Source organism: Papio anubis, chromosome 7 (genome assembly GCF_008728515.1).
Source record: "Papio anubis isolate 15944 chromosome 7, Panubis1.0, whole genome shotgun sequence".
In the NCBI taxonomy this organism is placed as follows: domain Eukaryota; kingdom Metazoa; phylum Chordata; class Mammalia; order Primates; family Cercopithecidae; genus Papio; species Papio anubis.
Window position 1 is genome coordinate 34,138,844 of NC_044982.1, and position 15,773 is coordinate 34,154,616.

The following is a 15,773-nucleotide window of genomic DNA, read 5'->3' on the forward strand; positions in this document are numbered from 1 at the left end:
CTTGAAAGTCAGGATTCTCAGGGTAGAGAAAAGAGGCACAGATGTAAGAAACGAGTGGTTAAATAAAATCCCCTGTAGGTCAGAATTTGAATTAAAAGTATCAGTATGAACTCATGATGTATTTTTATTATAAACAACAACACATTTCCTAGCTCTGACAACTGAAAAGGGCTAGACATGATAAACTATCTAGGAACAATGAAACACTCTTAAGTGCCTAGATTTTAGTCTCTAAATACCATTTGCCACTAAGAGGAATCAGGGGTCCTTGGAGAAATGGCTTATTCTGGGTAAGGGCAAAGACTGGAATATCTTAGCTTCCTTGCTATTTGGATGACATCAAAGATCACTAGGGCTGTGCCAGAAAGAGCCAACTGGCCAGAGATGGCAAAATCCAAGCATCAATAAAAATAATAAGCAAACAGATTAAAACCTAGCACATATGTTGAAACTCATGAGTTCACAAAGATAGTAAAATCAAAACAGTAGACCCTAATGTTTACCATAGGAAGATAACAGTAAACCACTCATTTTGAAAACTGGAAAATGAAGGGAGAGAATCAAACATTTATCCTGCTTTTCTTATGTGAATTGTACTGCTAGTTAATCCCATAGTGGTGGAGGGAAGTTTCTCTTTATGAAAGTATTCCAGCTAATAAGTGAAGAAAGAATAAAATTAGTATGTCATCATTTTGTAACCTCTAATTAACTAATGGATATAAGTGATAGACATCAATATCTGCAAAGGGCAAAAAGAGAGGTGGCTAGACATGTGCCTTCTGATAGGAGAGCACCACACAATCTATGAAGTAGTTTTGTCCATAAAAATCAAGACTAAATCTGATTAAATATCTAAAAAAACTAATTTATAGGAAAGAGAGATGATAGAAGAACATTCTAAATAGTACCACAGGGCTGCAATCAGAAAAATCCAGAGCTTGGAACTCTTTATAGGACAGAGGATCTAATTCCTTCATCAAATACATTGCAAGGGGATGTGAGAAGGGGAGGGAGATAAAGGATATTGTGGCAATGTTAAAACAAAAGGATCCTTTTTGTAAGAGATACATATCTAAGTTTACAGATGAAATGCTGCAATATCTTGGATTTGTTTTAAAGTAACTTGGTGGCAGGTGAAAAAGCAGGTGGGGTTAGAGATAAAGCAAGATCAGACGTGTACTGATGATTTTTACGGCTGGATGAGGGTCTATAAAGGTTTGCTGTTTTGCTGTTTCCACTTTTCCAAGTGTTTAAAAGTTTTCATAATAGAAAATTAAAATAAATCCCTCCTATGTCATGCTTGGAGTGGTAACACTGTGCTAGATGCATCAAGGTTCTCACCAGTATCACTCTTCTTGTGTTTCATAAATATTGGAGCTTTGAGCTTCAGCTCGTTCATGCAGGAAACCCCCACGGAACTTCCCTGTCACTCTCCTCTCTGGCCATGTCAATATGGTGCTTCAAAGTATACGTACATACGCATAAGCAAAAATATCTCAGCAAAGAGCTCTCATGACTCAAACATTCTGCTTTGAAGCTGCAAGGGGTATATGAAGGAGTCATGATTTCATGATTGGCACAGGCATTCGATGGAGCTCGTGACCAGGGGAGAGAAGAAGATAGTTATGGTGTTGAGGCTGGTAGGTGTTTTCATCTTGAAGTTCTGAGCAAATGACAAGGCAAATCCGGATGATAAGCGACACTGTGTTCTCACCCCATTATTTGCATTGGTGCAGCTACACTGAGTTTCCTAAATCAGACAATAATGTCTGCAAGAGAGCAAACTACCCAAATTCTTTACCGGGGGCCCTAGACGTGAGAGACGTAAGTGGGGTCAAGGAGATAAGCAAAATCTTAAGCCCTGTCACTGGGTGTGGGATGGTGACAGGAAATAGAAATTAGGGGCCAGGAAGTAAGAAACCAACCCAATGCTTATTTTTAGAAATGGCACCTCCCAGCCGTCAAAATTTAGTCTGCTGGTTAGGGTGGTTCCTGTTTCTTTAGCCAGCATCATCAGCATCTGTGAGCATCCTAATTGTGTCCTACAGGGTTGGGAGTCCCTCCTGCAGGCTTGCTTTAACCCAGGGTTCACCCATTTGGGGCACTTTTCGCACTGTTGAAGTTGCCCATTTACTTGTCTGTCTCCCACACTTGCCGGTAACCTCGCTGAGAACGGGCTTTTGCCTGTTCTTTGTGGTATCTTATCACATAGCGCAGAGCCTGGAATATAGATGTGCGTAAAAAATATTCACTGCAGAGCTGGAGATCACTGCGGAAGCAGTGTAGAGAGGTGGTTATCAGTGTGGGCTTCAGAGGTAGACAGATGTGGGTTTGACTCATGGCCCTGCCAACTCACTACACCCACTTCCCCAATGCTGTGTTCTGGTTTCCAGATTCTACCACTGACTTATTACAAGGCTTCAGATTCTGTAAAACACTTTGAGGCTTTCCTGGAACAAATAAAGCATATAACTGCACATTTTGGTTTCTAGGTAATATCGTAACTCCTCTAGGAAAATGATCCTGGGATTTTGCTGTGCACTTATCTGAAATGATTTCCACTGATGAACTTAAAAATAACCAAATATGAAATTTTAACTACCCACAATGCCTTGAACTTGTGTTAATAGGTCAGGCAATGAAGTGGACAAATGAACACCTTATGACAACCACTTGAGTAGATAAGCAAACCTGGGCGTCTTCAAATGTATATCTCCCTCCATCTTTGACATTTTGACTGGTAATCTCATAGCTGTGAGAATCCAGGTTGATTGCACTTGGAGCCCCTGGAGCCAGAAACTCTTGCCAGATTTCTTCTACCCTCTTGGCCACATCCTGTAGGGGTTGTTTCTTAAGATCTTGGACAGCCAGCCAGAACCTGAAGTGGGAGCAGAAACACGGTCAGTTCCAGAGGGCTCAGCATCGGGATGTTGCTGGAGATGGCCCCAGAGCTGATGTCCCATGAAATCCATTCTGCTGCATCTCTCAGCCTGCCCTGATGCCACTATGTGGGGCTGCAAAGACCATGGAGATTGCTGAAAATATCAAAGGTGTTCCTATTGTGCAGAACAGAAAAGAATTGCGTATTAAAAGATCAATGTGCTTCTCGTTATCAAAACGAGATTTCTCTCCCTCTACATGAAGATTTCTCAACCTCAGCACTATTGCCACTTCAGGCTGGATAATTCTTTGTTGTTGAGGCTATTCTGTGTAATGTACGATGTTTAGCAGCAACCTTGGCCTCTACCCACTAGATGCCAATAGCAACCCCCCTTCCCAAGTGTTGACAACTAAAAATGTTTCAAAACATTGCCCCATGTCCCCTGGGAGATGAACTCATTCCTGGTTGAGAACACCTGTGCTACATACATGCCACCATGCAGACAGTGTGAGTCCCTTTGTCAAATCTAGTTGGGATCAACTGATGGCATCAACATGGAGGAAAGATCACAGAAGAGGCAGGATCCTGAATCATAAAGACTATCTGTGTAAGAATAAACCAGCCATTCCTATTATAAATGGAGAAACTGAGCCAGTGCACATCAGTGCTCAGCATGGTGCTTGGCAAATACTAGGCGCTCAATACGTGGGTTTCAGAGTGAAGATGGGCGCATCTGGAACAATGCTGAAGAGGCACACCATGAAAATTTCTCTGCAGAATGGTTCTCCTTCTGCAGAGGGAAAGAGAGAAAAATCTGCTCACTTCCATATTTGCCTCTGTTTAATCCCTCAGCATCCACATGGGAGCAGGGAGCGCTTTTCTGCTGAGAGCAGCAGCAGCCAGAGCCAAAGCTTGGACAACAGCTACTGGGTCTTGAGGATGGTTCCCAAGGCAGCCTTGCAGCAGGATCCAGGTCTGGTTGTCATATCCTTTGCCCTGTGAACGGACAGGCCAGCTCCCCCATCAGTGAGTAAGAGAGTAGGTCCCGTGCTGGTTCCCACAGCAGTGGGAATCACAAGTAGTCTAGTCAACAGAAAGGGAGGGACAAGCAAAGTTGAACCACGACATGGTGGAAAGTGCAGACAGTGCATTCAATCTGTCATCAAATTTCATCCAAAGTAAGATGTACTTGGGTTTTTGTGTGTGTGTGTGTGTGTGTGTGTGTGCGCGCGCGCGCGCGCGCAAGGGTGGGGGGCGGTGGTTAAACATGTTTTTCAGTTGCTGTTCAGAGAAATGTCTTTGGAGCCAAGTGCATGGCCCAAAGGTGCCACTCAGTGGCAGACTGGAGTAATGCAACCCCATTTCTGCAAGGCGAGCAGACTGTGTGTGTGTGTATGTGTGTGTGAGTGTATGTATGTCTGTGTGTGTGTCCCCAAATGCTGGGCTCCAACTCTTCCCCTGATTTGCCATTTTTTGCCATTTAGGATTCTGATGATATCCTTAAAGCGACCCCTCAGTGACCCTGTAGAGCCAAGCGTAAGGCAGAGAAGGCTTCACGGCTTCCATCAGATCGGGAAGCAGGCTCTGCCCTTGTCCTGTCTATGCCGTATTTTGCCTTGGTGTGCCTTTCTGGGTGCCTCTCGCTTCATCTCTGAAACGGGCACCGAGTGGATGGAGGGATATGTGGCACGGCTCTGGAAATCCTGCTATCCAGACTTAACTCAGAAATGCTTTCAGGTCCTGTGAGGGGGAGCTGAGGAAGGGTCAGTGTGGCGGCCACAGGCTCAGTGCTGGCCCAGCGTGATCCCTCGGATTCCAGCCCTCTCTCTGCAGGTGGCCTGGGCAGATACTACTGCCCAGCTCTTGCTGCTGCCATCTGGCGTCCCCTGCCCTTCTGCAGCTCTCTGACAGCTGCAAGTCCTGGGTGCTCAGGTCCTTCTGGCTTCTGGGTGAGAGGAAAGTAGTCGTGTTCCTTTATCCCAAGTCCAGAGACGGTGGGGAAGGAAGGGCTTGAAAGGAGCTGTTCCCCTGCCTCATTGTTCAGGCGGGCCCTTGACTCTCGAGCTGGGGCACTGGTCTCCTCCATCTCCCTTGCCTCCATCTCCCTTGCCTGCCCTAGGTTCCGTAGGGCCCTCTGTCCACTCTCTCAGGCCTGCCGTGAAAAGAAGGAAGTGGCTGGGAGGCTTGCAGGTGAAAACGGCCATCTGCTGACAAGAGCACCTACAAGGCTTTCTCTGCCTGGAAGGCCACGTCTGACCAGTAGGTGAACGATGCGGGAACCTGGCTCTAAAGGAAGAAGCCAGTGCTGGTTTTTCCAAGGACCAGAAGGGGTCAAGCGTCCAGAGACGAAGTCAGTGAGTGCTCCTCAGCCGCATGCTGGGCAGACAGGAGAACCAGGTTCACACAGGGAGGCCTCCTGGGCTGAATCCCCGGCTGGAAGTAACCTTCTGGGTCAGCGTCTTCCCATGCCCCCGGCCCCTGCAACTCCTCACACAAATGGATGACACCTGGGTGATTTCCTGCCCCCTCAATCAATGCCACATGGGAGGTCACCTTCTGTCATCTCTGTCAGCACTGAGGAGGAGCTGTGAGCCCCTCTGGGAAGGCCCTGAGGACCCCGGGAGCTCTGCACACTCTCTGCAGTTCCTGAGGACTCAGGGTCCTTTTTGCAGGATGATTTGGGGGCCACATGAAAATGCACATCACTCAGCTGGATACAGAGATGTCCCAGAGCTGATGGAAATACAAATTTCAGAATCATTTTTTTTGGTGGGGAGACAGGATCTTACTTTGTCGCCCAAACTGGAGTGCAGTGGCTCCATCTTGGCTCACTGCAACCTCCGCCTCTCAGGTTCAAGCAATTCTCCTGTCTCAGCCTCCTGAGTAGCTGGGATTACAGGGGCATGTCACCATGCTCAGCTAATTTTTGCATTTTTAGCAGAGACGGGGTTTCACCATGTTGGCTGGTCTGGTCTTGAACTCCTGGCCTCAAGTAATCTGCCTGCCTCAGCCTCCCAAAATGCTGGGATGATAGGCGTGAGCCATTGCACCAGGTCCCAGAATCAAATTTAATAAACTTTTATGTAAAAATAAAAAGGTTTTCTTTGTCACATAAAACCAAGAATTTTTTTAAGTACAAGTGAAAACAACAGGCATGCTGGAGGAAGATGAAGGGGAGGGGAAAGAAAAGGAGGGAAGGAGAGGGAAAGGGGAAGAAGGCAGAGGGGGGGTATGGGGTAACATTCCTTAGACAGCAGTTTTCTCTCCTGCACACACTGTGGACTCTCCCCTGCCTTCTGTCTGCCTTGGAGTTGACCTGCCTTGTCTCTCTCAGGCAACAGCAAAACTGCTGTCACAACAGCATCCTGACGTCCCGTATGTGTTTACCATCGCTGGTTTCGAGGAACCTTTGTGTGAATTTGAAATTCAGAACAGGCTTTCGTTAGTGTTGGCCATCTTCGAGCCCCACAGGCCTGAGCCGGGAACTCGGAACCCAGGCTGCCCAGGCCACACTTCCCCCTGCAGAGAGCCACAGGAGCTCCTCTCTGCACATCTGCTGTCCATGGGAGGCCCACTGAGGCTTTGGAAGCTTCTGCTCTTATCAAACACCTGCAGGTACCGCTCCTCCTCGAGGGCAGTGGCAGGGAGTGAAATGCCAGTAGCCGCATGAAATCCACCCATCCTGTACTAAGCCTCCACGGCTTGCAGCAGAAGGGCCATTGTGACTGGCAGGACACGAGGACTGGTATCTGGGAGACCACCTGTCCTGCCTCGTCCCTGGTCCCTGCCAATTGTCATAGCAGCAGTGGGGAGGCAGCCCCTGTGCAGGCATTTGATCTGTGTTCATGACTTAGAAATGCTGGCGGGGAAACTAGCTTTTGGAGTGAGACAGCCTGGGCTCAGATACCACTGGGGCGAAGCCGTGGAGAACAGGACTGGAGGACCATCTAGGGGCTGCCCCAGCGGGAGCCTCCTTTCTCCTTAGAGGCTTTCAAGGAAAGGATTTTCTCAAGGCTGGCTGGGTAAGACAAACCATTCGGCCCTTGATCATTCTCCATCCTACCAGGAGGTCTGGGCAGCCCCTTAGTCACCGGTTAACTTTTCATAAACTAGAATTTTCATGGGTTAGAAAATACAGCTTTTGGTTCGTTCCCAGAGAAAAAGCAAACTCCAGGAGAGAAGAAAGTGTTTCTGTGCCCTCTGCTGGTCAACCGGAGATGTAGGAAGCAGGGCTTAAACTTGGTTTAGTTCCTGGCGGGGCTGAAATTCCCGGGTGCCTACATAAGTAAGTAACCACCCCCAGCACCACTGAAGCTGAGTTCTGTTCACTGGGCAGTGGCTGAAACACTGCAGATGGTTGTGGTGTCGTGGAAGTCACCTCTGTTCCTATTAATCATGGGTTTGGTAAGTGGTGGATCCTGCTGGGCCTAGTGAACCTTCTGAGGTCTTCCTAGGACTCAGGGCAACTGCCAGAGATGAGAGCTCTCCAGACGAACCTGGCACCCCACTGTGTTCTCTTTTAATTGCTTCTCCCTTCAGCCGACACTGTGTGGAACTCGGATCATCAATCTGCAGGTTAGAAGAACAACTACCTTCTCTCAGGAGATGTTACAGCTCATAAAAAATGTACGGGGGACACTCTTTGCTGTGGGTTTTGATTTTTAACTCAATCTGTGCCATGCAGCAGAGGGTGTCAAGCCAGGGAGGACAAAGATTTGTGTAGGAGAGATGTGAGAGAGGGTGAAAAGATGGCAAGGAGAGACTGTCATTATTCTGGGAAAATGCACAAAGCAGGCAGAAGGATGAGGCCAAGAAACGGAGTGGAGCTCCCTGCATCAGAGCTGTGAGGGCCCTGCCTTGTGGACAGAAGCCATGTGCATTCCCAAGGCGCTCAGCAAACAGCTGTCTGTGGGTCCAAAGGGAGCCTGCACCTAGCTCAGTGTGGGTCAGAAAAGGAGGAAAAGAGGTAGACCCTGCCACAGAGAGCTCACAGCTTCAGCAAAATGCACTGCTGGTCATACCCCACCCAGTCCACGGAGATGACGCCCCCATCCTCATCTCACAGACCCAACCAGAAGAAATTGATCAAAGGGGACGCCAACTTCTATTCCATCATCATAGAAATCATTCCTTAAAGGATCCAGGGTGACACTTCAGGGCTCCTCCATTCCACATTCTGAAGCTCTGATACCAATTCAGCTGCTTGGCTACTTAACTGGCACCCCATGGGTTGTGCAAAAATGTTATGATCTAAGCAGCCCTTTCACTGGAGAGATGAGAGGGAGCACAGGAGGACAGAGGAAGTGAAGAAGCACTTTGTAATCTACCCAGGTGAGTTCTGGTCAGGCTTTTTCCTGCCATGCTCCAATGCCAGTGGCCTGGGCCCCTCACCAATCTTGCAGAGAAGGAACGACTCCAGCACGGCCAACGTGGCAGGTTGGCAGGATCCTCAAGTTGTGCCATATTGCACAACTCCCAGGGGCCTCCATGGCATGGGCCACAGTGGAGGTGCATCTGTACGGCCGTGCCTGGCTGCCCTGATATTTATTCAGTCAGCTCTGAATCCGCAGGCCCTGTGCCATGGTTGGTGCCAAGCTGATATCTGCAGCTGAAGGAATGAACACAAAGGAATGGGGAAGAGGCTGCCCCGTGACGGGTGACAGAAGAGTCCTACAGTTATGTGATTTACAGCTGAGCTTCTCTCCCACCCACCATGTATCCAGTTATGCTGAATATCATAAAAATGGAATTTGGGCATCCAGAGAGGATTTTAGAGGCTCTTGGCTATCCTTTTCCTCCCTGCTTTCTATTTTCCTTACTCCCTTTCCTGTCATGGAGCAGAGGTGACCCTCTGAAGTCTGGATTTCTGCATGCTGGGGCTGTGGCTTAGGCTCTGGTACATGAACACATGCTCACATGCATGCTTTCACCCAAGATTAAATGTAGCCCTCCTGGCACGGGGAAAGGAGCTGGCAGAGGCTCAGGAGGTGATGGCAGGAAGAAGCACTGAACACCTGCCAGGGACACACTCCTTGGTGCACTCTGGGTTTTAAGTGTGATGCATAATTTGTGAAACGAGTCTGAACTGATATGTGGTTCTGGCTACATGCAGGGCTTTCCGGAATGAATGCTTTGATCAGGCAAGGTGGCAGCTGAGCCAGTGGATGCTCCTGGGACCCTCACAATGACCAAACTCTGGTTCATTCTTCAAGCTCTCTGCAATAGTGCATGCAGCAGAGGGTGCGGAGGCTACTTGTGGGCTTAGAGGTAGTTAGGTGAAGGGAGCCTCTATACCACTCCATCTTGCAGACCCAAGGGGAACAGGTAAGAAAGGGAGATGAGAAGGACTCCCAGGGGTGGCTCATAGGGATCATGGAGGGGGTGGAAACTGGGACTGAGCTGGCTACACAGAGGCCACCTGGGTCCATCAAGCTGGCCACAGAGAGCTTTCCTTCCTATACCCGGGAGGCTAGTCTGAGCACCACCCTAGTGAAGAGTATTGGAAATCAAACCTTATGTTACAAATACTTCATTAGGCATTGAAGTGAAGCTCTGAGATGTGTTTGGAATCATGCCTCAGCATAAGGAAAGGCTCTTGTATAATAACCCAAAATAAGATACTTAGCCTTATCTGGTTTATAACAGACACGTGGATGCCTAGAACAGCACGCTCCGTACAGCTAGTCGGCATCTACCTGTCCTCCCAGGACCTTACGGAGTGGGAGAGGCCCATCGGCCACCCCTTTCCTCATTTGGTCCTCCAGCTTGGAATATTCTCTCTCCTTCTTCTTTGTCTACTATTATCCTGTGCATTCTTCAAAGTCCAGCTTATGATTTAACCACTTCAGCTTTGATTCTTCTCCTTTAAATGCTTTCAAAATGGTTCTTAGAGTTTACACTCATTTATAGACATTCAATGATTCAATAATTTCTTGTGTTTTTTCCTCAAGGACCTACAAGGTCGTTGCAGGCAAAGATCACACATCTTGACTTGTGTCTCTCAGCAGGCTCTCACAGGGCTTGATACAGCACAGGTGTAGCATAAATATCACTTGATTGACATATGGGACCGAGATGGTCTCACTTGAAATAAGTGCATGGATGTTGCACATTAACTTTGGAGGGGTAGTCCTTTGCCTGCAGTACATGCTTTGAGTTTTTTTTTTTTTTTTTTTTTGATGGAGTCTTGCTCTATTGCCCAGGCTGTAGTGCAGTGGCTGGATCTTGGCTCACTGCAAGCTCCGCCTCCCGGGTTTACGCCATTCTCCTGCCTCAGCCTCCCAAGTAGCTGGGACTACAGGCGCCTACCACTTCACCCGGCTAAGTTTTTGTATTTTTTAGTAGAGACGGTGAGTTTTTAAAGTAATACAATATTTAAACATTATTAAGACATCGTTAAAGAAAACAGCACTGGAAGACGGGTGTTGCCCTGCTCTATAAACCAGAACCTGGTACAAAGAATAAAGAAAGAGGGAGATTCCATCTTACCCATTAAGAAGTCACCAGTTTGCTAAGATCACTAGATAAGTCTCAGATAAGTCACATTTTCTGCAGATTTCTGATTCTTCATCTAATACCATAAAAGTCTAAATAAACAAGTTCCCAAATTTTTCATGATCAAGGAGACTTTTCCTTTTAATTTACCCCCTTTTCTTCCTCTCATATTGGACCTGAGGTTTTGAATATCTTATTTTTTTCTCCTATTAAACAGTAATTATTAATCCATTTCCCTCATCAGGTATTATAGACCAATAGGAACAATCAGGTGTTCTCACTGGCATCAGATGATCAGAGTAACCACTATTTGGAGTTGACAGAAGTCATTCTCAAAGAAAAAAACATGTTTTTATTAGCTGCTACAGTTACATCTCCAGTTATGGAGTGATATTTACTTTGCTCTTTGAAATTCTGAAATGAGCCCACTGACTCCTCCCTCTGCTGTTTAGCTTCTCAGATATTCAGGACCCCAGACTGGGGAGTTTTGAGGAGAGAGCCTCTGAGGTGCCTCTGTACTCTGAAGCTCCCTGGTTCTATGGCTGTACTTAACGAATGATGTTGTCAAATTCGTTCGACTATCTAATTATTATTGAAGACTTACTTCCAATTAGTTGAACAAAGGTCACATAGACTTGAACTGAAGTATGCTGGTGTTAGTAGGTGCTATTATGGTGGTGACAGAGTTGCATATTTTAATTTGTTCTTCTCTATTTCAACCTCAGCCAGATTAGCTGGCATTTGAATTTGAACCCTGATAATGTTTCATTGAGAAAGAGAGATGGAGAGACGGATTATGCAAATTTCTTCACACACGTTCCGCACACAGTTCAAACTTAGAGAGATTTACCTGAGGTTTTCTGAACTGAATTCGGACTCCAGGAATCGTAGAAACTGGTCCCGCCCCACCTGGTCCTTCAATATCTCATCGAAAGAGAAGCCCCATCTTTTTACTCGCTGTTGGCTGGGCTCTTTGCTTTGGGTGAAGGAAGAAGGTTTAAAAAAGATCAATACCAGAGAAAAGCTTGTGTCATATTCTCTTCAGTGACTCAAATCTGTTTTGCAGTCACTCACCAAAAGGAAACATCTCATATTTAAGGGGCAGATTCTACAAAAGCTGCACAAATTTCAAATGCAGACTTTGGTACACCGACAGTAACCAATGGTGAACAGTTTCTTTAAGAAGGCATGTTAAGTGATGATCACCGGCATTACCTTCAAATGGCTGCTGTCTACCATGCCATTGATTAAGCTCCCTGGGCCGTTCCTAGCAATTATGGACCCACCTTTTGACTCTGTAATTTTTTCACTAGTACTATAACCAGGATGCTTCATGGACCCAATCTTTCATCAAAACACATTATCCCCCACCTCCCATCCCTTCCTCAATCCTCAGGGGAGAAATTAGGGTCCTGTTTCGAGCCAAGTGATGTACAACTGGTCAGAAATGTATTGACACATCCAGAATAAAGCATATTCTCTTGTCAGAAGCAGAATGTTACATGCATTTATTACCAACCAGGTACGGTGCTTACTGTGTGCTAGACACTGTCTCAAGCATTTGAAATCTGTTAACTCACTGAGTCCTCACAACTACTCTGTGAAAAATGTACTAGTATTATTCCCATTTTCCAGATAGGGAAAGTGAGGCCTCACGATAGTCTGCCTAAGGACACACAGCTAGGAAGTCATGAAGTCCAGAATCAAATCTAGACAGCAAGGCTCCAGAGGGCATCCAGTTTTGTTTTGTTTTGTTTTGTTTTTCTTTTTTTTTTTTTGAGATGGAGTCTCACTCTGTCGCCCAGGCTGGAGTGCAGTGGCGTGATCGCGGCTCGCTGCAACCTCCATCCCCTGGGTTCAAGCAATTCTCCTGCCTCAGCCTCCCGAGTGGCTGGGACTACAGGCGCATACCACCACGTCTGGCTAATTTTTTTGTATTTTTAGTAGAGACAGGGTTTCACTGTGTTAGCCAGGATGGTCTTGATCTCCTGACCTCGTGACCACCCATCTCAGCCTCCCAAAGTGCTGGGATTACAGGTGTGAGCCACTGCACCCAGCCCCAGTTCTTAATTCTGCTATGCTGCATAGCTCATCTTTGCTATGCTGTCTCACATTCAGACTAAAGTATGGGCATTGGTCTAATTCTTCTGGTGTTGGGCAATAAGAATATTTCCTTCAGCTTCTGTCTTTCCATTTAAAGTCCACTTGCTGTATTTATTTTGTTGGCCCTTGAAACAGCAGTAAGGTCCTAACTCACAAGTCACACGCTGCAACTCTTCCCTATTCAAGCTGTGGTCTGTGAACCAGAAGAAGAACCATAGGCCCCACCTGCACCTGCTAAATCATAACCTACAGTTCAACAAGAGCCCAGGTGATTTACATCCACATTACAACTTGGGAAACATTGGTCTGGCAATACTCATTTTTCCTCTTTTAAAAAATAGACGCATATATTTTATTATTTCTAACAGACAGTAAGAGATTAAATCATGTTTCCTCCTATTATGGAGCTGACATATTCTCAATACTTAGAAAACTGCACTTAGTAAAAAAAAGAGAGAGAGCTGTGTGTGGGAAAGCTTGGAAAAGCAAATAACTGTAGACTGGCACTGTCCAGTATAATTTCCTGCGATGATGAAAATATTTCATAATTGTGTTCTCCAGTATGGCAGCCACTAGCCCCATGTGGCTATTGGGCAGTTGAAAAGTGGCTAGTGTGACTGATGAACTGAATTTCAAATTGCATTTAATTTTAAATAATTCAAATTTAAATTTAAATAGCTACATGTGGCTACTGGCTACTATATTGGTATGCAGCTCTAGATATACCCCATCCAAACCCAACTACTTCTGCACCAACACACATAATCAGCAACAGCAGTATCTTCTAATTACAACGATGACGACCAATAGATCATGAGCTTGGGGGTCAGAGAGCCTCTGGCTTGCAACTCTGCATTTCCAGACATAGTCCAATAGGGTCATGGTGGTAGACTAACCCTATCAGGTCAAACAATGGGAGATTCCATGCAAGATCTCTTCCAAAGCACCAGGCTAGGCATGAAGACAAATCCTGGATTCTCTCAAACGCAAGTCACAGACCTAATCAAACTCAATAACTTTGAAGGGAACCAAAAATACTGTTTATGGAAGAATTCCCCTGGGGTTGAGGCTAGCAACAAATTTAAGCAAATGTCCAGAGATTGCAGGACATTGTCTCTTTCTGCCAAGGTCATGCTGTAAAAGATGGACCCAACCACTTACTCTTTACCAGTGTTCTCCAGGGTCGGTACTAGTGGCAGCTGTACCTCGACTGAGGGCTGTGCCCATAGTAGCAGCTGTAGAAATTTACTCAGACTTTGTAGTGACTGCCTCATGGATGCACACTCACCACCAGTGTCACCCCTTTCTGGTACCCAGGTGGTGAGTCCACATTCATTCCACTAGATTCCTTGGTGGTGGCAAGAGTGGGAGAAAGGCAATTTTTGGAGTGGGCCAGAAATCTTGGGGTGTCACTGTAGATGTAGAATCAGAGGGAGGCTTAGGACAGAAGTTGGGGGTATCTGGAAAATTGCAAGGTCACAATTCAGCAGAAATAAGTGGGTCTAGAGAGCCAGGGTACCCTGATGTGTTAGTTTCTTAGGATTGCCATAACAAAGGACTAACAAACTGGGTGGCTTAAAAGAGCAGAAATTCATTCTCTCACAGTTCTGGAGGCCAGACGTCCAAAATCAAGGTGTTGACAGGGCCATGCTCTCTTGGAAGGCTTTAGGGGAGAACCAGCTTCATGGCTTTTCCTTAGCCTCCGATGTCGGCATTCTTCAGCTTGCAGATGCATCACTGCACTCTCTCCTCCTGTGTTTCTGTGCCTCCACATGGTGTTTGCTCTGTATGTGTCTGTGTCTCTGCTTTCTCTTCTTACAAAGTCATAAGTCATATTGGATTAGAGGCCCACCCTATTCAAGTATGACCTCATCTTAACTATCTGCATCTGCAACAACTCAATTTCCAAATAAGTCAGATTCTGAGGTTCTGGGAAAGACATGAATTTTTAGATGATACAATGTAACCATGTATCCTTGGCTTCCCTCAACTATCCATTATTCACAATCGTATTTCTACAACGGATGATCCACATTTCTTCCTTGTTTTCCTAGTACGATTTCACCATTGGGAGTCTGTTCTGTTAAAAGCTTCCTGGATACAACTTCCCTATACATATCTCTTCTGTATCGCTTGAGCATTCCCAGTATCATCCACTTTAAGGTTTAAGAAAAGACTTGAACATGTTGCTACCACTGAATGGTCTCTTGTGGTTATAACATAATTCTGCAAATTAAAATATCTTTCAACATCCAACTCCAGGTGAGTGGTACAATAACTGTCTCTTAGCCAAATTCAAGCCAACAATCCACAGAAGCACAGCCTCTTTACAACCATTATGTAGAGATATGTCCTTGGGACAAATTCTCTAGTAGATTTTCGTGTCAGCATTTGGGTTTTCAAGAGTTTGCACTGTCTTTCCAGCTATCTTCTTAGCTCTTTGAGGTCAGGGACCATATCTCATGTGTCTTTGTACTGAGCATAGGACTTTTCACATGGCAAGTGTTCAGCCCTAAAATGAAATCAATTTAGAAAGGTGTATAGTGATGTGGGTGAAGTGTCTTTATCCCGACAGTGTTTTCTAATCGCTAGCTGGATGCCTTTTTCTAACTCTTACTTGTCCTCTGTGTCTCGTCATTCTCACCAAGTTCCTGCCTCCCACTGGACAACCCAAACCAACACATAGCAAAGACAGGTGGCTCTCCAAGAGTATCTGTCTTTCATTCCTGCTGATCCGCCAGCTAGAGATGGAGGAAAGCTGCCAAACTGAGGACAAGAAAGCCAGATTCAAAGGAAGCAACAGTCTATATCAATGCTCATTTCTGCAGGAGCTTCATAGGGCTAGGCATGGAGCTTTCCTTACAGTGCCCCATTTAAATCTTAATATAAGGCAGGGAGGCTGACAATAGTATTTAAACATCCAGAGTTCAAAAGAGGTCAGATTGTCCAAGGCCACACAGCTGGTAGGTGGCAGTCTGGAAGTGGATCCCAGGACTGCCTGTCTCCAAAGCCTATTCTTTGTTTCTACTCTGTTACCTTGCCTTCTACTGCATTTGCCTCATTCAACATCTAAACAAAGACTTGGGGAAGATATGAGCTATCTTCAAAACAGTTAAGAATTATGTTAAGGACTAAATGCTTGTGTCCCTCTCCAAATTAATATGTTGAAATCTTGATCCACAACGTGATGGTATTAGGAGGCAGGATATTTGGGAGGTGATCTGGTCATGAGTGGAATTAGTACTCTATAAGAGAACCAGAGAGAGCTCTCTTTCCCTTCTGTCATGTGAAGACA

The 15,773-nt window shown here is 46.0% G+C and overlaps 1 protein-coding gene across 18 annotated transcripts in view; it reads right to left on the reverse strand.

The window, feature by feature from the left end:
* The window catches only part of RGS6 (regulator of G protein signaling 6), a 629,077-nt gene that overhangs the window by 45,878 nt on the left and 567,426 nt on the right, over nucleotides 1-15,773 (reverse strand). For all 18 annotated transcript variants that reach the window (XR_004184869.1, XM_031668021.1, XM_031668024.1 and 15 more), the window contains exons 14-15: nucleotides 11,226-11,351; nucleotides 2,692-2,878 (exon numbers count right to left, since the gene is read on the reverse strand). Coding sequence is in view for 17 of the 18 variants with exons in the window: in XM_031668021.1 (XP_031523881.1) it covers nucleotides 2,692-2,878; nucleotides 11,226-11,351 (313 nt within the window). In the remaining variant the exon portion in view is untranslated. The remainder of the gene's footprint in view (nucleotides 1-2,691; nucleotides 2,879-11,225; nucleotides 11,352-15,773) is intronic.